The 22,291-nt window shown below is 53.4% G+C and overlaps 1 protein-coding gene across 1 annotated transcript; it reads right to left on the bottom strand.

Annotated features, from left to right (window-relative positions):
• Nucleotides 1-965: 965 nt before the first annotated feature.
• On the bottom strand, nt 966-22,000 carry NUCB1 (nucleobindin 1). The gene is made up of 13 exons (XM_069457779.1): nt 21,945-22,000; nt 21,399-21,553; nt 19,648-19,755; nt 16,786-16,918; nt 12,310-12,413; nt 7,159-7,344; nt 6,782-6,872; nt 3,483-3,541; nt 3,236-3,328; nt 3,075-3,167; nt 2,577-2,747; nt 2,004-2,100; nt 966-1,858 (listed from the first exon to the last, which is right to left on the bottom strand). The coding sequence occupies exons 2-13, from the start codon at nt 21,540-21,542 to the stop codon at nt 1,743-1,745; spliced, it is 1,395 nt and encodes a 464-aa protein (XP_069313880.1). The 5' UTR covers nt 21,543-21,553; nt 21,945-22,000; the 3' UTR covers nt 966-1,742.
• Between the last annotated feature and the right edge of the window lie 291 nt (nt 22,001-22,291).

Below are 22,291 nucleotides of genomic sequence, written 5' to 3'. Positions count from 1 at the left end.
TTCTGCCCTTTTCTGGTTCATAATGAATGTTCCGGGCTCCTCAGGCATGATTTATTTCTCTTTGATTTTTATTAATAAAATCCCAGCTTTTGGCATCAAATCTGTAGCCCCTTCTAACTGTTCTTCAAAGATGTCTCAGCCAGATAAGGGGGAGAAAATGTTCCCTTTTCCCCACAAAGGTGCCGAGAAAAGCAGAGAATAGCAGTCCCAAACCTGTCCCTGAACTCAATCTCAGAAAGCCCATAAGTACAATAGCTGTGTGACCTTGGACAAGTTACTTAACTATGCTGTGCCTCAGTTTCCTCGTCTTTAAAATGGGGATAACTACTACTTACGAGGGATGTTTGTGAAATAAATGAATTAGTATATATCTTGGTTCTGGTGGTGGTTTGTCAAAATTCAAACTTTCCACTCAAAAAGTGAGGATGAATCACTACTGACAGCTGCCACCTTGGTGGACCCACAGCCATCACCTGTGCCTCATGCACGGTCAGTTGGATGTCAGGGGACACGAGGGAAGAGCTGCAGGGGGAGGGGCTTTGGGGACAGACTTTCTCACAGCAATGCTCAGGTCAGGCCGTGGCCTCTTTGCTCACTGCTGCTGCAGATACGTGTGACATCTGCAGCCACCCTGGGGCCACACGGCGGCTTATGGCCGAGATGCCCACCATGGCACAGCTAGACGGGAGAGCCAGCTTCTCTGACAGCCCTGAAGCCATCCTGCCTTGGAACTTCCTGTTTTGGGTGACCACGCATTGTTTTTATTGTTTAAGCCCAGGTTTGGGTTTTCTGTCCTTGGCATCCCGAGCAAAGGCAGCGCACTTGGGAGCAGACAGAAGTACACCAGGACGGGACCCCTCAGAAGTGATGCTTGAACTGCTTCGTCAAAGATGAGGACTGTGGCAGGTGACGTGGAGATGGGGCTCCAGAGGAAACAGTGCATATACCAGACACGGGGGCGTGTGTTTGTTCTAGAAAGTGTATTCAATGGAACCAGAGCACAGAGCAGGATGCGGAGTAGCGAGAGATGCGGCCAGAAAGGTGGCGGGGCCTCCCACATGAGACTGGAGGCCGGGGCCTAGTCCTGGCGGGGTCAGCTCTGGGACCCTTCTGCAAGGGCAAGGGGCTGGGGGCCAAGAGGTCAGGGAGGAGCTGGTGACGAGGTGCTGGGAAGCCAGGGGCTCAGGGAGACCCAGGCTCCTGGCGTGGGAGGTGACAGCTACGCTGGCGATGCCCTGGCCCTCAGCACCAGGTGTGCAGAAGACACTGTCTTTGAGGCATCGCTGGTCTTGCAAAAGGTAGCAGGTCTCCCTCGAGGGACGGCCCCAAATGCCATAAACCACCAGAAGCTGGAACCAGAGCAGCAGGCAGCGTTCCAGTCACTGTGAGGATATAGACAGCTGGAGCGGCTGGGACCTGGGCAGCTGAGGCCAAGCTGTCTAGGAAGGCAGGATCCTCTCAGGAGGGAGGCAGGGAGCTTCCCTAAGTTAAGCTGATCCAGACGCAAGAGAGGGCAGGCCCCTGGGAGGGGCACAGAAGGGACTGACCATAGACTTGGAGGCTGTGAAAGCTGAGACAGGCAGATATGGGGCCTGGCAGCACTGTGTCAAATGCCACCCTGTCCCTCTGCCCACAGGAGGCCACAAATGTTGTTGGCCCCGGGAAAGGCTGATTGTGACACTTCATTCGGCTCCCATCAGCTGCCTATGTAGGAACCCGTAGGGCTGGGGGTCCCTGAAGGGTCACAGTTGCTGGGAATCCAGCTGCGGCACCGCAGGGGGCTGCTGTTCAGGAACCTTCTTTTCTGAAGCATCCACATCCTTCTGGTCACCGGCTGGAGCTGGGACAGGTGCATCGTCTGGAAATGGGGGCAGGGAATGGTGGCACTAGATACCCAAGCTCCTCCTCCTTCAGACCCCGGGGTCCGGGCCCCCAGCCCCTCCTCCCTCAGACCCCGGGGTCCAGGCCCCCAGCCCCTCCTTCCTGGGCCCAGGAGCCAGCACCTGTGTCTGGGTGGAACTTGAGCTGCCCCTCAGGGTTGGAGGCGGGGGCGTTGAGGCCCTGCTGCTGCTGTTTCCTCTGCTCCAGGTGCAGAACAGCCTGTAGGAGGTGGGGATGGCACAGACAAGAGGGTATGACACTGGCGTTCCAAGATGCTCAGGTCTCAGCCCCCAAACTGAGACGCCACAGCAACCTGCTAAGTGGTCACAGGCCAATCCCTTCCTTATAGGCCTCAGTTTTTCTCTTGTTGAGAGCTGGGCTTAATAATAGTTGAGGATCCACTTTTCCCCCCCATCATGGCCTGGGTCCTGCCCTGGGACAGGGAAGCCCTCAGTGGGCCCTAGATGAGTCTACCCTTCACCCTGCTCCCACTTACAACCCCACTGCCCTTACCCAACATGGAAGCCACAGACTGTCAGGGATGGGAAAACGTCTGCCCTTACTCAAGATGGCAGCAGCCACCATAGGATCTACCAGTGATTAACAGGCAGCCATAGCCTTCCCAGCCTCTGGACACCCACATGGACGAGCACAAGGGCCACCAGAGACTTAGAAGATGGAACCAGCTGCCCCACCTGCTGCAGCTCTCTCTTCTGGGCCTCCAGGCGGCCCTGGGACCGCCCTAGAGCCTCTGTCTCCTGGCTGAGGCGCTGGGCCTTGGCGTTCAGCTCGGCCTCCCGGGCAGCCAGCTCCTCCTCGAAACGCCGCAGCTCTTCCTCGGTGTAGGCAGGGTGCATCTCCACCGTCTGCAGGGGCAGGGACAGGGGCCATCGGCGCGGGTCACTCAGCCTGGCCCACCCAGGTTGGAGAGGGCTCTGCCAGGAGGTTTACAGGAGGCTGGGGCCACGCGTGTGGGCTGAGAGACCGGAGTGGGGAGTGGGACAAAGACCTAGAGATGGGGGAGAACAGAGACCCAGAGGGCAGGGGACAGAGTCTCAGAGAGACGGGGACAGAGACCTAGGGGGGTAGCCAGAGACCCAGAGAGAGAGAGAGAAGCGGCCAGAGACATTGAAACTAAGGTCAGGGCTGAGAGAGAGATGCATGCAGGGCCCTAAGTAGCCCCGTGACCTCACCTCCCAGCCCTCGCCAGTGTCCCCAAAGTCTTTCCTCTGAGTGGATGCGAGGAATTCCTCCAGGGTCACGAGGCGGTCCTGGTTGGTGTCCACCTGGGGAGCCGGATGAGGGTAAGTGACAGAGCTGGGGTCCTCCCCCGCCCACCTTGGCCCCCCCTTACATTCTTCATCACGTGCTCCCGCATGCGCAGCCGCTCCTCCTCCATCTCCCGCATGTCGTCCTCCTCGTTCCTGGGGTCATACACCTTCTCCAGCTGCGGGGCAAGCAGAGGCGGGGGGCACTGGGAGGTCCAGGGCGACCAACTCCAACTCCCATCCAGGGGGACTTCAGGGACTGCTAGGATCCCTGAGGGGACGTGTGGCTGCTCTGGGTGTCCCCCCTGTGCTCAAGGCTCCTGAGATGCTCACCTCCTTGGTGAAGAGGGCCTCTAGCTCCTGCTCATCCAGGACGCCGTCGCTGTTGATATCTGAGGGGAAAGAGACAACGGGGCATCTCGAGGGACTGAGGACAGGGTGGGTGACATCCCTGGTGAAGGAATTCGGGGCTGATGTGGGGTCTAATAGGGGACAGGTAACTACAGGTCTCTGGTGGTGGCCCAGTGGCCCCCAGGCTTCAGCACCCACTAGGCCCGCTGCTGGGGCAGCCCGTTCCCTGGTACTCAGGGTCCCAAGAATGGAATAGAAGGAGGGCGGCCTTCACTAGGACATGCTTGGGCCCACTGTCACGAAGGACAATTCTGTGTCCCTAGCAGCCCATGTTCTGGGCTGGGGTGTCAGGGACCTCTGCCTCCCAGAGACCCAGGCCAGGGCCGACTCCAGCTGCCAGGGGGGCTCTGCTGCCCGTCCAGCTCTCCCAGCTGCAGGGCCCCGAGCTCCGTGGGCCGTGCTCACTGTCCACACCTCCATCCCCTCCCTCCTCTGCTCACTCAGATCAGCACCAACCTTGCTCCTACCGAGGTGGCCAGGAATCCTCATCTTGCAAACCCAAGGGTTAATTTTCAGGCTGATCTTACTTGACTTTCTACCCTGGGCTTCCAGAATGTCACTTTGTAATCTGTCCTCTCTGGCTGCCCCAGTCTCCTCTGCCAGCTCCGTCCTCTCCCTGACCTCTCCATGCTGGCACGCCCCAGGGCTCAGGCCTGGGGACTCCCCTCTATCTAACGCTTCGGATCCGCGCTGTCCAATACGGTAGCCACTAGCCACCTGGGCTGTTTACACTTAAATTGATTAAGAGTAAATAAGATTTAAATTTCAGTTTATCAGTCCCACTTGATACATGGCAATGTACTCGATAGCCATTATGTGGCTGGCGGCTACCATACTGTCAGCGCAGGTATGGGACATTTTCATCATCACAGAGAGTTCTATTGGCCAGCACCTCCCCAGCTCCTCCGGTTCCTCGGCCTCCACATCGAAATATCCAACTGTCCGCTCTCCATCTCCCCACGGGTGTCTGACAGACATCTCTAACTTAACACCACCAGGCCCAGCTCCCCATCTCCCCTGCCAAATGTGATCCTCCCGTCTTAGTGGAACGTAACTCCATCCTTCTAGTTGCTTGGGCCAAATGCCCTGGAGTAACACGTGACCCTCTCATTCCCTTATAACCTTCATCCAGTCCATGTGCAAGTCCTACCAGCCTGACCTTCAAGATGATTCCAGAATCCAACCACTTCTCCCTATTTCCTGTGGTCAGGCCACCGACATCTGTCACTTTCTCAGTAGGCTCCTGGCTTTGGCCCTTGCCCCTACAGTCTGCCCTGAACACAGCACCCAGAGGGATTCTGCCAACCCTTAAGGCAGACGGTGTCCGTCCTCTATGGTGTTCCGTCACAGACAGAATAAAGTCCACCACAGGGCCCTGAGTGGCTGCGGCCACCTCCCCAGCCATCTCTGCTGTCACTCTTTTCCTCGTGCATTAGTTCTAGCAATCCTGGAAACCCACCAAGTTCGCGCTTCCCTACGTGTGCTGGTCGTTTCCTCCATCTAAAACGTTATTCTCCCAAATATCTGCAGGGCTCAGCCCCTCACCTCACTGAGGTCTCTGTTCAAACGTCCTTTCTCTAGAGCTGTGCTGTCCAGTGCAGCAGCCACCAGCCACGTGGGGCAACAGAAATCAAAATTAATACCAAGTATAATGAGAAATGCAGTTTCCAACATTATGCTAAGTGAAATAAGCCAGTCACAAAAAAGACAAATAATGTATGATTACACTCATATGAGGTACCCGGAGTAGTCAAAATCATAGAGACAGAAAATAGAATGGTGGTTGCCAAAGGCTGGGGGAGGGGAAGATGGGGAGTTGTTTAATGGATACGGAGTTTCAGTTGTGTAAGATGGGAAGTGTTTGGCGACAGATCGCACAATAATGTAAATATTCTTAACACTATGGAACTGATAAAAATGATTAAAGCTGGATTTGGAGGCATGCACCCATAACCCCAGCTACGTGGAAGGCTGAGGCAAGAGGATCACTTGAGCCCAGGAGTTTAAGACCAGCCTGGGCAAAAGAGCAAGACCCTGTCACACACACACACACACACACACACACACACAAAAGCTTAAGATGGTAAATTTTATGTCTGTGTATTTTAGCATAAATAAAAACCTTTCAAAATAAAATTTTCATTCATCCAAACTAAAAAATTTTTTAAAAAATTCCATTCCTCAGTCATACGAACCACATTTCAAATGCTCAGTAGCTGGTGATGCTGGTGGCTGCTGGACAGGATGACACAGACACAGAACGGTCCCGTCAGTGCACAGCGTTCTATTTGAACAGCAAAACCTTTCCCGATCGTGTTACCTGAAACTGCTTCTCTAGCCCCTTAATCTGCTGTCTTCTTTTCCATGGTACATATCACTACCTGAGACCCTATAGAACCTTCTTTGTTGATTCTAAAATGTACTTTCCTTCTCTTCTGTATTTTATCATCCCTGAAATTGAGATGCGCCTTATCACTGATGGTGTGTGTGTCAGATTCATTTAAATAGCGGCTTATGTAAAATACTAGTATGTTTCACACAGATGGTCTCCTAGAGTCACTAAAACGTAGTAGGGTCTGTTTGCTTCATCACTGACTCTGAGGGGAGGAACTTTGTTTTGTTGGCAGTTGTATCTACAGGGTCTTGACGAAGTTTGGTCCTCAGATAGGCTTAGTAAACGCTTGCGGAATGAATGAATCAGGGCTTGCGAAGCTCTGCTGATAGGTTGAGCTTCTGGGTCGGGGTCCTGGGCATATCCGAGGGGGCCCGGCAACCCCAGATCATGCTCCCAGATGGGGAGGGATTGACTGAAGGGGGATGTGTCTCTGATCCGCCACAGAGAAGGGGTTTTCCATGCCCCTGGAGGCCTGGTTACTAGGGAGCAACCCACCCTTAGTGACAGGGGTCCCAGAGGGGACCAGGGCTTCTGGGCTGCTTGGGAGGGGAGCCCAGGCCTAGCCACACCTGGTTAGCTCTGTTAGTGGACACCGGCTGGTCCATAGAATCCAGAGGTCTGGTATATGCTGAAAATAGGCCCAGCCCTTCCATGGAAGATTCCAGCTCTAGCAACAGGGAGGGACAGGGCCTCCTGGTCAGCTAGGGGAGATGGGCTCAGGTCTCCCGGGCTTCACTCAGCCCCACTGGCGAGGGGAGACCCCTCTTAGCATTCAGGCCCCAGAAAGGTTAGAGCCTTAGGGCCTGGGACTCCCTCCCCACCTTACCATGCAGTATGAAGAAGGTCTTGGGGTTAAACCTGTTGGGGTCCAATCCATCTAGCTCCTCCCACACCTCCTTCAACTGGGCTTGGCTGCCCTGTGGAAAGGAGAGTCAGGAGCTCATGAGCAAGAACTCTGGATGCCATGGGATAAAGCCAGAGAACCCTTTACCTCCATCCAACAAAGATCATTCCCCTGAAGAAAGAAAACTAAGAAAACTACAACTCCCAGCAGCCCCTGGGGGCAGCTCAGTATAATAACAGACACTTTCTGCCTCAGGGCTCCTGGGAGTTGAAGTTCTTCAACTGCTTTCTAGCCTTGTGGTACTCAGAAAGCTAGACACACATGGCAGGGAGTGGGTGGGCACAAATGGGGGTCCTTACAGGCACGTTGACTTTGGGGTGCTCTCGGTGCCGGCGCTGTTGCTCTTCCAGCTTCCTCTCTGCCTCCTTTCGTTGCTCCTCTCCCAGTGACTCCAGGTAACGGCGTCTCTCGTGTTCCTTGAGCATCTCGTAGCGTTTGAACTCTTCGTGATGGGCTGCGTCATACTGGGCGAGGTCCCGGGTGGCCTGGGGAAAGGCAGAAGGTCATTCTCTTCTCACCCCGATGCCCAGCCCGTAATTCCACTATCCAACTGGTGGGCCCTTGGCCCTGACCCCGGCCAGGGGAAGCCCCAGCCTCCCCCGTCCTAAGTCTCACGTCCTGGTATCACTTTCTTGGTCCCCATGACCGCTCCTGCCCCATAACACACCTTCTTCTCTTTGTTCAAAAAGGATTATGACAATTACATACTAGCAACTTGAACCCACCTCTTTCAAGGCCTCCACAATCTCAAGATCTTGAGAGAATAAGTAAATAAGAAACAGCACACACAGTGAACTTAATATGGAAAGCAGTACACTGCCAGGTGGTCAAGAACAGGAGGTCTCTAATTATTCTGCCCAGGGTTCAAATCTAGGCTCTGCCACATGCTCAAATCTCATTAGCTGTGTGATCTTGGCCAAGTCACTCAGCCTCTCTGTGCCTGAGTTTCTGCCTTTATAAAATGGAGATGACAATACCATACTGTATTGTGGCCAGGCATGGTGGTTCACGCCTGTAATCCTAGCACTCTGGGAGGCCAAGGCGGGTGGATCATTTGAGCTCAGGAGTTTGAGACCAGCATGAGCTAGAGTGAGACCCCGTCTCTACTAAAAATAGAAAGAAATTATCTGGACAACCAAAAATATACAGAAAAAATTAGCCGGGCATGGTGGCACATGCCTGTAGTCCCAGCTACTGGAGAGGCTGAGGCAGGAGGATGGCTTGAGCCCAGGAGTTTGAGGTTGCTGTGAGCTAGGTTGACGCTATGGGCTTGGGCAACAGAGCAAGACTCTGTCTCAAAAAAAAAAAAAATACCATACTATATTGAATAGTGTCCTTCCTCAAAATTCATGCCCACAAGGAATCTCAGAATGTGACCTTATTTGGAAATAGGGTGTCTGCAGATGTAATTAGTTAAGATGATGTCCTACTGGGTTAGGGTTAGGCCCTAAATCTAATGACTGGTATCTCTGTAAGACGGCTACAGAGAAGACACAGAGACACATGGGGCAAATGCCATGAGATGACAGAGGCAGGGACTGTGATGACACATCTACAGGCCAAGCTACACCGAGGACTGTTGCCCATCCCCAGAAGCCGGGGGCTGGGGGGAGGCAAGGGACAGATTCTCCCTCTGAGCCTCCAGAAGGAGCTCACCCTGCCAACACCGTGACATTGAACTTTGGCCTTCAGAACTGTGAGACGATAAATTTCTGTTGTTTTAAACCACCAAGTGCATGTTACAGGTTGAATATCCCTAACCTGAAAACTCAAAATCCAAAATGCTCCAAAATCCAAAAATTTCTGAGCACCAACCTGACGCTCAAAGGAAATGCTCATTGGAGCATTCTGGATTTTGGATTTTTGGACTAGGGATGCTCAACCGGTATTCTGCAAATATTCCAAAATCTGGAAAGATCTGAAATCCAGAACACTTCTGGCCCCAGGCAGATAAGGGGCATCCAACCTGTACTTTGTTGCAGCAGCCGTGGGAAACTAATATGCTATTTTGTTGGGTGGTTTTGGGACTCAATGAGATTTGTTCATTTACTCATTTAATAAACATTTATTGAGCACCTACTGTATGCCAGGCCCTGTCCTAGATGCTAGGGATACAACAGAGAACAAAATAGACAAAAATCCCTCCCCTCATAGAGCTGGTAGGGAGAGGCAGGGAAGAAGAAAGAACTAAAAGAAAATAAATTGGCTGGGCGTGGTGGCTCACATCTGTAATCCTAGCACTTTGGGAGACTAAGGTGGGAGGATCGCTTGGGACCAGGAGTTCAAGACCAGCCTGAGCAAGAGTGAGACCCCCATCTCTACAAAAAAAGAAAAATCAGTGCAGGGGCGTATGCCTGTAGTTCCAACTACTAGGGAGGCTGAGGCAGGAGGATCACTTGAGCCGAGGAGTGTGAGGTTGCTGTGAGCTAGGCTGACGCCACTGCATTTTAGCCTGGGCAACAAAGTGAGACCTTATCTCAAAAAAAACAAAATAAAACATAGAAAATAGGGGCCGGGCGCGGGGGCTCACGCCTGTAATCCTAGCACTCTGGGAGGCCGAGGCGGGTGGATCGCTCGAGGTCAGGAGTTCGAGACCAGCCTGAGCAAGATCGGGACCCCGTCTCTACTAAAAATAGAAAGAAATTATATGGCCAACTAAAATATATAGAGAAAAAATTAGCCAGGCATGGTGGTGCATGTCTGTAGTCCCAGCCACTCGGGAGGCTGAGGCAGTAGGATCGCTTGAGCCCAGGAGTCTGAGGTTGCTGTGAGCTAGGCTGACGCCATGGCACTCACTCTAGCCCGGGCGACAGGGTGAGACTCTGTCTCAAAAAAAAAAAAAAAAAAAAAAAAAAACAAACCATAGAAAATAAATTAGTAAAACACATAGTATGATATATGGTGATAAGCGTGAAGAAGACATAGAAGGAAAGAGGAACTGGGCATGGAGGGTGGGAATGTGGCTGAAATTTTCAGAAGGGTGTTTGGGGAAGGCCTCACTGAGAGGAGGATGCTTCGGCTATGACCAGAAGGAGTTGAGGGAGGGAGCTCTACGGGTGTCTTGACTCAAAGTGCACCAGGCAGAGGGCAGAGCAAGTGCCAAGGCCCTGAGGTGGGCGCAGGCCTAGTGTATGTGTGAGGAACTGCGAGGAGGCCAGTGTGGCTGGAGCAGAGTGAGTGGAGGGCACAGGGCAGGAGGGGAGGGCAGAGCCAGAAGGGGAAACAGTGTGGGGCCTGGAGCTCCAGTGGCGCCATCTGGGGCGACAGGAGTGGTTGGAGGGGTTTGGGGCAGAGGAGATGTGATCTAAGGAGATCTAACAGGATTCCTCTGGCTGATATGATAGGCAGAGTAATGTTCCCCCAAAGATGTCCACGTCCTAATCCTTAAAACCTGGGGGTATGTGATGTTACATGGCAAAGAGGAATTAAGGTGGTAATTAGCTGGCCTGAAAATAGGGGGAGTAGCCTGGGTCCCCCAGGGGGGCCCCTTAAAGGCAGAAGAAGGAAGCCAAGGAGGAGGAGAGTCAGAGGGAGATGTGACCACAGGACAGCCAGAGAGAGGCTACGGTGCCACCTCTGAAGATGGAGGAGGAGGCTACCAGCCAAGGGATGCAGGCAGCTTCTAGAAGCTGGCAAAGGCAAGGAAATGGACTTCTAGAGGCTCCAGAAAGAAGGCAGCCCTGTTGATGTCCTGATTATAGCCCAGTGTCCTAGGCTGCAAGATGGCCCCCAAAAGAGGTTAATGTTCTAATCGCCAGAACCTTTGAGTATGTCACCTTATATGGAAAAAGGGCATCTGCAGGTGTGACTAGGTTCAGACTCTGAGGTGGGGAGCTCAACCTGGATTACCTGTGTCGGCCCTAAATGCCATCACATGTATCCTTGCAAGAGCGGGGCAGAGGGAGGTTCAACACACACAGCGGAGGGGCCAAGTGAAGACAGCGACTGGAAGATGCTGGCCTTGAAGACCAGTGAAGTGGCCACCAGCCCAGGGATGCTGGCAGCCCTCGGAAGCTGGAAGACCCAATGAATGGATTTTTCCCTAAGCTTCCAGAGGCAGCACGGGCCTGCCAGAACCTTGGTTTGGGCCCAGTGAGCCTCATTTTGGGCTTCTGGCCTCCAGAACTGTGCGAGAATAAATTCCTGTTGTTTATCTGTTACAGCAGGAACAGGGGAACACAGAGTGGAGCAGACCATCGACCTGGCGATTGCGTCCCAGGGGACAATTGTCAATGTCCGAAGACATTTCTGATGGGCACAACTTGGGGAGGTCTACGGCACCTCGTGGGCCAAGGCCAGGGACGCTGCTGAACTCTATACAGCGCACAAGGTGGCCCCAGGACAGAGAACCATCCAGCCCCAACCAAGTGTCAAGAGTGCCGAGTTGAGGAATCCTGCCACAGATGGCAGAGGCAGATGCCGGGGTCCCAATGAGGCAGCGCCTTTGAGAGAGGATGGGAGCTGGAGAGAAACGGACAGTTTCTGGAATGTTCTAGAAATAAGCTGCAGAAACATTTGTCAGGTACTGAGCACCAGGTCTGTACACAGTGAAATGGCTGTTGCTATTACCGTTATGGCCACTAGATGGAGCTCTGGTGGAGCCAGAAAAGCGGGGCTGGGCCGGGAGCGGGGGCGGGGCTGACGGCGGCATCATCCGCAGGGCTGCGGGAGCTGTGGAAAGGCCGCGGGCAGGGCGTGCCCCATGGAGCCAGGCTGTTGGGCCCACATCTCAGATGCGGACTGTATTAGCTCTACTGCCACTGTAACAAATTCCCACGCACTAATGTCTGAAAGCAACACAAGTTTATCATCTTAGGGTGTGGAGGCCAGACCGAAATTAGTTCACTGACTTGAAATCAAGGTGTTGGCAGGAACACATTCCCTCCCTCCAGAGACTAGGGGAGAATCCCTTTCCTGACCTCCTCCAGCTTCTAGAGCTGAATTTTGTGGCTCATGGCCCCTTCCCCCACCTTCAGAGCCAGTGTCGTGGCATCTGGCTTCAGCTGTCACACTGTCTTCTGTTTCTACCATCGAATCTCCCTTTGCATCCTTAGGGCTCACCCAGGATCGCCTGCCTGTTTCAAGATCTTTGATTTAATCACACCTTGCAAAGTCCCGTTGGCCACGTCAGGGAACATATTCACAGGTTCCAGGATTAGGATGTGGACATCTTTGGGAGGCCATTATCTGGCCCAACAAGAGGACACAGAGGGGACCTCCCCCCCCAATAAGCCAGGGAGGTACTTGAACTAGGTCTGAGTGGAGCCAAAGCCCGTCCTGCCTACACCTCCTGCTCTCCCGCAGAGATGCTGGGGAGGGCTGCTAGAAACCAGCTGGCCCCTGCCAGCCGCCAACTGCAGAGACCGCCACCAGGCAGGGGCGACTTCATTTCCTTCTCCCCCTCTGCAAAGCTACCCTCAAGCCTCTGCCTCCATGCCCCCTCTCATTACCGTCTGGATCAGCAGCTCCAGGTCTCGGGCCTCGAACGTGTGCTGATTCTGAGGGTCCAGGTGTTCAAACTGTTTCAGGAGATTCAGGTGATCCACCTGCACATCTGGAGGAGAGGGAAGAGTCAGACAAAACAACTCATGGAATGTTCTTTTTTTCAAAATCCCCATCTTGGGCCACCTGTGCTCTAAAGGAGTCACAGAGGGCACTGGGGAAGCCCAGAGGACAGCCTGACTGAGCCTGGGGCAATCAGGGAGGGTTTCCTGGAGGAGGTGATCCCGTGACTGCTTAAAATAATCACAATAACCACCATAATAATTAACATGTGCAGAGCACTTACTATATGCCAGGCCCTGCTCTAAAGATTTTAACGATATTAATTCATTTGCTTTTCACAAAGATCTGACAACATGGATGCTATGATTATGCCCATTTTATGGATGTGAAAACCGAGGCTCACTTAGGGGATATAATTTGTCTCAGTCATCAGCTAAGAAGTAGCAGAGCAAGGATTAGAACCGGCCTTGGACTCTGGAGCACATGACACTCCCTCACTGTTGGGGCTGAACTGTGTGTCCCCAAATTTCTGCTGTTTAAGCCACCCAGCCTGTGGTACTTTGTTATGGAAGCGACCCTCCTCAGATGGCAGTTTCCAAGAAATCAGGAAGGGGTAGGTCCCGGGAGGAAAGGCAGAGGACACACACTGCCGATACCCAGTCATTCGCGGAACACAGGTTTCCTGAGGCTTCCGGGGTACAGGCCTGTGCTGAGTGGTGCTGGGACCCAGAGTGACTCAGACATGGCCTGGGCCGCCGGTGGCCCAGGTGGGGAGAAAGACACACAGGCAGCTGGAGTTCAGGTGACCCATGTGACAGAGGCAACGCTGGGTCTGGCTGAGCCCAGAGGAGGGGCAGGCACTCGGGAGACAGGCACAGATGGAATCTCAAATTCATCATTCAGGCAATGGACGTGTGCTGAGCCCCTACTCCAGGCTGACCCTGTGCCCGGCACTGTGGATACAGCAGGAACTAGACGGCGACATATACTGGCCCCTGGAGCACCCAGGCTAGAGAGACAGAGAACAGGCGACCCAGGGATGCACAGAGGCCCACAAAGGACACAAACAAACAGAGGCTCTGTCACTTGGGACAGGACAGCCAGGGCAGGCCTCCCTCGGAGGTGACGTCTGAGCTGAGATGGAAGCTTGGCCAGCCATGCAAAGAGAAGGAATGTCACAGGCAGAAGAGAGCAGATCGGCAAGGTCCTGCGGTGAGGAGCCACCATATTCCAGCGATGTCTAAAATGCTGATGCAGAGGGCTGGGCAAGCGGCACCCACAGGAAGGGAGGGGTGGGTGGGCGTGGCGGAGGCCAGCCAGGCTGCCAAGCAGCAGTGAGGGTAATGAACTTGCGCCCAAGGGTGCTGGGGAGACACATATGGGTTCTGAGCAGAGGGACAGGGCTTAAACTGGGTGCTGTGGCAGCCTGAATACTGGTCCCCCAAAAGACACGCATGTCCTAATCCCTGGAACCTGTGAATGCGTGACCTTACTTGGCAAAAGGCTCTTGGCAGATGTGATCAATTTAAGGATCTTGAAATGGGGAGATGATCCTGGATTATGGGGGGCCCTAAATGTCATCACAAGGGTCCTTATAGGAGGTAAGCAGAAAGAGATGTGGCCATAGTAGAAGGCGACAATGTGATGACTAAAGAAAATGCCATGCTGCTGGCCTTGAAGATGGAGGAAGGGGCCCTTGAGCCAAGGAACGTGGCCCTAGAAGCCGGAGGAGGCGCAGGGCAGGTTCTCCCCTGAGCCTCCAGGGGGCGCGCGGCCCAGACCACAGCTTGATTCTGGCCCAGTGAAACCGATTTTGGACTTCTGACCTCCAGAACTGTAAGACAATAAATATGTGCTAAGTCACCAAGTGCTGCAGTCTGAATGCTGGTGTCCCCCCAAGATTCATGTGTTGAAACTTAAGCCCCAGGGTGATGGTATTAGGAGGTGGGCCTTTGGGGGTGATCAGGTCATGAGGGAGGCGCCCTTATGAGGTCACTGCCCTGACACCAGAGGCCCAAGGGAGCTTGTTCTCCCCTTCCGCCACATGAGGGCACACAGAAGGTGCCACCTGTGAGGAATGGGCCCTCACCAGACACCGGATGTGCTGGCGCCTTGATCATAAACTTCCCAGGCTCCAGCACTATGAGAAATAAATTTCTGCTGTTTCCAAATTACCCAATCTAGGGTACTGTGTTATAGGAGCCCGAAAGGACAGAGACACTATGTTTGTGGCACTTTGTTACAACGGTATAGGAAACTAACACAGACATCGGCCGGTTCCCAATGGCTGCTGTGTGGGAATTAGACCAAAGGGAGAGAGATGGAGGCTAGGAGCCCAGCTGGGGACGATGGCACCCAGACCTGGGTGGCAGCAATGGAAGAGAGAAATGGTCAGATTCTGGATGCATTTTGAGTCACTAAGGGGACAAGTAAAGTGTACACCACAACCACAATGCCTGTTACAGAACAGCAGCCAATAAACAGGAGAGATTTTTCTTCTTAGTGACGAGAAAACATCTAATTTACCAGAGATTGAAACTGTAATCATGGCAACGGTGCGGCACAGAAGGCATGAACGCGTGTGGCAGAAGGTCTGAGACCATGCCTGTCTGTTCCCCTTACAAACCCAGTGGTGGCTCACACCTGTTATCCTAGCACTCTGGGAGGCTCAGGTGGGAGGATCGCTTGAGTTCAGGGGTTTGAGACCAGCCTGAGCAAGAGTGAGACCCTGTCTCTACTAAAAATAGTAAAAATTAGCTGGGCGTGGTGGCGCATGCCTGTCGTCCCAGCTACTAGGGAGGCTCAGGCAGGAGGATCACTTGAGCCCAGGAGTTTGAGGTTGCTGCGAGCTAGGCTGATGCCACGGCACTCTAGCCCAGGCAACAAAGTGAGACTCTGTCTCAAAATAAAACAAAACAAACAAAAAAAAACACCCTGTGCCGTGCCCAGCCCAGCGCCCAGCACACAGTCAGACTTCACACGTGTCTGGTCAGTGGGTAAAGAGAGTCAGACAGATGAGAAAATGAAGGCCAGCCCTCCTATTCCCCCTCAGCCCGGTGCCTTGGTGCTCACACTCCCCATCTGTAACACTGGAGCCTCACAGGGTGTCAGGAGATTAAAGGAGAAGCTGTAGGCCAGTCTCAAGAAATGAGGCACATTCTCACGCTTAGACCTGCTCCGGAAGATACTAGAACGTACCACAAAGCTACTACAATAGTTCAAATAGCATGGTTCACGGTAGCTAACAGGTGCAAACAACTCAAGTGTCCATCAACTGATAAATGGATAAACCACACGGGGCACAGCCACTCAATGGAGCACTACTCAGGCACGAAAAGGAACGAAGCGCCGACACATGCCACAGCACAGAGGGACCGGAGAAGCATGTCGCTAAGGCCACATGGTGCAGGGGTTCATTTATATGAAACATCCAGGACAGGCAACTCCACAGAGATGGGAAGTAGATGATGGTCGTCAGGGGCTGGGGAGAGCGGGAGTACAGGGTGGTAGTTAAGGGTGCAGGTTTCTTTTGGGGGTGATCAAATGTTCTAAAATTGACTTTGGTGATGACTGCACGTACCTGTGAATATACTAAAAACGACTGAACTATATACTTCAAATGGACGAATTGTATGGTAAGTGAATTATATTTCAATAAAGGTACTTAAAAGAAATAGCATGGTCCAAACACACACGTCAACAAACCATATCTAGGAACGAGATAGAGACTGGGGGAACAGAAATGGGGGCAGTCATGGAATCGAAATCTTCCCAAATCTCTCTCTTTCCAGGCACATTTTCAAAAAACAACTTTTTTTTTCTTAAGCTTAATCATTAGACTAGAAAACAATAGTCTCAAACTGGCCAGTTAGCTCAGTTGATTAGAGCGTGGTGCTAATATAGTCTCAGATATAAATGCTAAAAAATTAGAATCACTCTAACCAGGGGCCGGAGAGACAGAAATTAGCTACGCAAGGAGAAATACCATGCGATCTGATAAACTTCCTGGTTTCGATGACTGTGCTGTGCTTACGCAAGAGCACATCGTTGTTCTCAGGAAAATCGCACTGGAATACGAGGGGTCAGGGGACGTGGTGTCTGCAATGACTTCTCAAATGTGAATGACACAGCAAATGGAGCAATGCGAACAACTGGAGAACCTGGGCAAAGGGTATTTAGAGTACAAACTGCTCTTGCCGCTTTTCCGTAAGTTTAAAGTTCCATCAAAATTTTAAATAATGATGATTCTCAAAAATAACAAATGGAAACAGAATACAGACAGAGTCATGTTAGTACTAAATTGTGCTAGGAAGAAAACACACGCATGTCGCACAGTGGGGAGAGTGAGGCCCAGTACGAAACCACACGGAGGCCACCCCACCCTGCCCCATACCACCCTGTCCCACCCCGGCCCTCCTCACTGGGCTCCTGCTCGGCATCCATCTTGGCCTTCAGCAGCATCCGCAGCCGTGACACCTCCTGTCGCTTGAGCTCGTCCAGCTTGGTGCGGACATGGTGGCTGACGAAGTCCAGCTCTCGGCTCAACTTCCCACTCTGCGGAGAGACAGAGGATACTGGTCAGGCTGGGGGCTAGGAGGGGACATGCTAGGCAGCCTCATCTTTGCTGTCTTCTCTAGCACCTTCTACAAGCTTTCTGATGCCCCAGTCTTACACTGCTTCTCCCCTGCCTACAGCCCCACTGGCTCCCCAGAGCCCCCAGGAAGGACACGGTCTCAGACCTTAGCCTGGGCATCCGAGGCCCTGCCCACCTCGGCAGCGCCATCTCCCATCACTCATCGAATCATACGATGATTGGGTTCCAGCAACGATAATTGGGCGAGAGCTCCTGTTTTCTACCTCAGGACCTTTGCACATGCTGTTCCCCCTGCCTGGGATGTTCTCCAGCTACCTCTTTCAAGCCTAACCAGATGCTCACTGCCCTTCAAAACTCAAAGCAGATGGCATCTCCCTTGGAAAGAATCTCCTGACACCCCCTTCACCTCCAACTGTCACGTACACACGCACACAGTGCTGAGTATGCTGCCAGCTCTGAGCTACCTCTGTCATCAACTTGGATTACGACTGTTCCTCAATCAGAGTCAACTCTGCCCCTCACCTGATCACAGCCCCCATGGCTCCCCAGTGTCCCCAGGACAGAGTCCCTCAGCTCAGCACCCAAGGCCCTGCGAGACCGGGCACCCACCCACCCGCCAGCCCTGTGTCCCTGTCTTTACATCAATCATAAGGAGCCACCAGCAAACAGCTGAAGGCACTAGAGTGCGTCACTGTACACACAGCTCTGAAATGCTCCCTACTTCAACTGCCACGGCACAGATACCGCATTTGGGACTCAAGCCTCACTCAGGGCACCCTGTCCCCAGGAGCCCTCTCTCACTGGTCAGTCTGGACTGGGCCCCTCTCTGGGGCCTCCCCAGCAGCCCCTGCTATCTCAGTGGTTGCTTAGATGCTTTGTAGGCAGTCACTCGTGACTCATATCCCTCTCTTCAGCCCACGGGGGGGTGCAGCCTGTGCAGGGGCAGCAGGGTGAAGTGACCAAAGTGACAGTCATAATAACAACAATTGGTCAAGTACCTACTAAGTCCACCCTCGAATCTGGCCCACAGCCTCATTTTACAGATGAACAATCGAGGCCCAGGAAGAGAAGCCACCTGCCCAGTGTCCTCAGACAGCATAGGAGGCCAGTTTCCAGCCTGATCACCAAGTTGGTGGTGTGTCTCCCCAAAGCAGGAGTCCTGGGGCCAAATCCCAACCCTGGCACCACCACCCGAGTGACCCAGCACCCCCTTTTTCTGCTCTGGCCCTCAAAACGGGCTGATGTTACTGCCACCAACAACTGACATTTATCGTAGGCTTCTGCTGGGCCAGGCCAAGTACGTGAAGCACGGACTATCGCTGACCTGGACAACCGCCCCTCACAACAGGGAAACTGTCCTATTAGCTGGCCCGTTTCCAGAGAGGGAAACCAAGGCACAGGGAAGTGCAGCCACTTGCCCAGGACAGTGTGAGGTGGAGCAGAGATTGGAACCTGACACTGCCTACTCCAGAACCTGTCTGTCTCACTGGTCTCTCTGCTTCTGATGTCACTGCCAAGGTACGTGACCTTGGGCAAGCTGGGTGGCTTCCTGGGCCTCGGTTTCACCACCTGCGCAATGGGTGGGGCTGGGCTCAGTGGTTCTGCCCATCCAACGTCAGGGGCTGGGTGGACTGGGACAGACAGGAGATGTGGGGATGCCAGGACATCTCCAGGAGGAGCAGGGCCACCTCCTGTCCAGTCCCAGACCCCAGGGCCTCTCCTGGGCTGAGGTGTTTGGAGGACTTGGGGCTCACACGTGGAGTAGCTCCTTCGGGTGGGACATTCCAATGTGCACCTGAATGGGACTGGGGATGGGGACCTGGGTCAGGCAGCCCCATCCCTCGAAGGGGACTCCCTGCATCATTTCTGAGGGGATACTGCCTGGGGGGGGGGAGGGTGCTGGGGCTCTGGGTTCAGCTGGGCCAGGGTGAGATCTGGGTCACGGGAAGGGCACACACAAGGAGGACATGGGGCCTCAGTGTCCTCCTCTGTGAAATGGGAACAACCGCAGTGCCTCCAGAGGCCTAACATGAGAGTTAACAGTGATGCCAGCACCTGCCATATTTTGTATCCCTTGTCTGTAGAAGGAGCCACACTAGGGTAGTGAGGGCGAGGAGGAGAAAAAAAAAAAAGAGAAAAAAAAAAGAGAAAAAAAAGAGAAAAAAAAAAGAGAGAGAAAAAGAGAGGAAAAAAAAGAGAAAAAAAAAAGAGAGGAAAAAAAGAGAAAAAAAAAAAGAGAGGGGAAAAAAAAAAAAAAAGAAGGAACCTCACCAAGCACTCCCTTGATCAACCCTCACAGAACACGTACTAAGGGCTGCTGCCATGCGCTTCAAAACCCTTTCCATGCCTTCCCTCGGATAACCCAAACCTGAGCCCACAAGGCAGGTTATGACCCCCATTTTACAAATGGGGAAACTGAGGTACAGCCTGGCCAGGTCCCATGTCTGGCAAGTGGAAGAGCCTAGAATGGAAGCCTGCCATCTGACTCAGTGCTTAATCTCATCTCATAATCTGTGGTCCCCAAAGCCTTTCCCAGCCGTGTGACTCCAAAAGCAACATCTCCCTGAGTCTTTCTTTGGTGATTTTGAACACAGGCAGGGCTGGAGCCATGTTGCCTTCCTGGGGGACCCGGTCCTTTCCCAAAATCTGCCCTTCACCCCCCAACCCCCGCCCACCGCCCCAGCTGCACCTTGATGTCCTCGGCGTTGGCGGCCTGCAGCTTCTCCCGGAAGTGCCCGTCTGTCTCCAGCACGTTGATGACCTCCTGGAGGTACCGGTGGTAGTACAGGCCTGTGTCCTGGGGCGACAAGGATGGACATAGCAGTGCCAGCCTCCCCCACAACTTCGGCTCCTTCCTGCAGGCAGGACAACAGCTGTGCTCCCCTGAGCATCAGTTGAGGGACCCAGGGACTCTCACCTGGAGCAGGGACAAAGGCTCCAGGGCGAGTGGACTGCAGTTCAAAGTTCATCTGCATTGTAACCCCAGGCAAATCACCTGACCCTCTGGGCCACAGCTGTCACCTGTGCCCACATCTGTAGCCAAGATGAAATGAAAATCATATGGGTGGGCCGGGCCTGGTGGCTCACACCTATAATCCTAGCACTCTGGGAGGCCAAGGCAGGAGGATCACCAGAGGTCAGGAGTTTGAGACCAGCCTGGGCAAGAGCGAGGCTCCGTCTCTACTAAAAATAGAAAGAAATGAGCTGCACAACTAAAAATATTTAGAAAAATTAGCCAGGCATGGTGGTGCATGCCTGTAGTCCCAGCTACTCAGGAGGCTGAGGCAGTAGGATTGCTTGAGCCCAGGAGTTTGAGGTTGCTGTGAGCTAGGCTGACGCCACAGCACTCTAGCCCAGGTAACAGAGTGAGACTCTGTCTCAAAAAAAAAAAAAAAAAAGAAAAGAAAAGAAAAAAAAATCATATGGGTGAACACCCAGCCTAACACCACCCACAGAGTGGACACAACTTTGTGGGGAAGCAGTGAAACATACCTTCATTCATTCATCTATCCATCCATTCATTCATTCACTCATTCAACAAGCATTTACTGAGCCCCTACCATACACCAGGCACTGTTCAAGGGAAGACAGCAAGTAAACAAAACAGACCAACCACAGCCTTTGCCCAGGCTGACTGTCACCTCTGGTGTTGACTCTCATACAGCCCTGCCCTTTGCCTTCTATCTCCCAGCAAGCTGGGCTAGTCCGTGAGGGCATGGGGCTTGCACATGCCTGTGTCCCAGCAACTGGCAGTGTGCCTGGCTCGTAGAAGAGACTCAAGAAATGTGTGGAATGAATGAAGGGGAAGGGGTCTCAATGTGCCCATCTATGTCTGCAACGATTTCACAGAATAGAGGCCTAACTTGCTGGGTGGGGACCAGGGGCATGGAATGATCTATCCAGGAGATAATGACCAGCCCACTCCTATCAGGAGCTACAGGAAGATTCAGGCCACAAATCAGGACATTGGCCTTGAAGATCTCTAAAGTTTCAAATCTTCTAGGACCAAAGGTTTCATAGAGTTTCATAAACATGTGTTGGAATTAACAGTTCACGTGCCCGTTTATAAACTACAACTCCCATGAGCTCCATGAAATAAGAAAACCCCCAGTTAGCTAATATCAACTGCTAATGGCGCTAACTGGGAAATGTAGTTCTTTTTTTTTTTTTTTTTCAGATTCTCTCTTAGGTGGGGAGGATCTTAAAACAACAGAGAAGTATAGGTGGGGAGTGATGCAGATTTTCCACACGTCAGAGTCACAGATTCCCAGTTTTTCACCAAATCAAACCCCCGGTACTGCAAAGAATGGCAGGCAAACGACAAGCCACGACCGTGGGGCCGGGAAGTCACTGGAGTATCCACCCAACGGCCACAGGGGTCCGCAGGAATTGTAGTACCACTGCAAACACCTGGCTGGAGAGCAGGGCAGGACCACTCACGGGGCTCTCGGTCGCGGGGCTCTCCTCCCTGTTGGGCGCCCCCCGCTCCAGGGGCACGGCCAGCACAGCGCGCAGCAGCAGCAGCAGCAGCAGCAGCAGGAGCGGTGGCAGGAGTAGGGCTCCACGGGGTCCAGAGGGAGGCATGGCGGCGTGGTCTGTGACGGGCGGAGAGGTGAATAACGGATGAAGTCTGTCCCAAGCCTCTTCTTCCCCTGGACCCAGAAGTCTGGGTCCCTGGCGCTGACCCCACTTCCAAGAATCAAGACACAAAACATTTCGTTACCCGGGACCCAAGATTCCAGGACTCCAGCCTTCCCTTCCTCCGACACAGGAGTCCGGGCTTCTAACACCCTCCTCCCTCAGACTCGGGGATCCAGGAGCTCGGCCTCCACCTCCCCCAGACCCAAGAGTCCAGGCTCCCGAATCTTCTTTTCCCAGGACCTAGAAGTACTGGCACCCGGCTCATCCTCCCCCGGGACCCAGTCTTCCAGCCCTCTGGCCCCCACCCTCCTCAGGACCCGAGAGTCTGGAACCCCCGGCCCTCACCTCTCCTCCACCGCAGAGGGCGTTTTTCCCGGCAAGGACCTCCGGTGCGTTCTCGGCGATTTCCCCCTTAGGCCACGCCCACTTTCCCACAAAGGGCCCGCCCCAGACGTTTCATTGGTCCACGCTGGCTCTCGGCCCCTTCGTCCACGTCTAGCGGCCCCGCCCCTTGCCGAAGTCGCTCGTCTTTTCTCGAAAGCCTCGCCTCCTTTCTCGAAAGCCCAGCCTCTTGACGCCGCATTTCCTGCCTTTTAGGCAAAAAGTGGGCGGAGACTTTCAAGGAGGACTACAACTCCCTGCAGGCCCAGGAAACGTGCGTCAACTTCCGCAGGCGACGTGGCTCCTTCGTC

The sequence above is a fragment of the Eulemur rufifrons genome, chromosome 24 (assembly GCF_041146395.1).
Source record: "Eulemur rufifrons isolate Redbay chromosome 24, OSU_ERuf_1, whole genome shotgun sequence".
In the NCBI taxonomy this organism is placed as follows: domain Eukaryota; kingdom Metazoa; phylum Chordata; class Mammalia; order Primates; family Lemuridae; genus Eulemur; species Eulemur rufifrons.
This window is presented reverse-complemented; position numbering and strand designations above follow the sequence as displayed.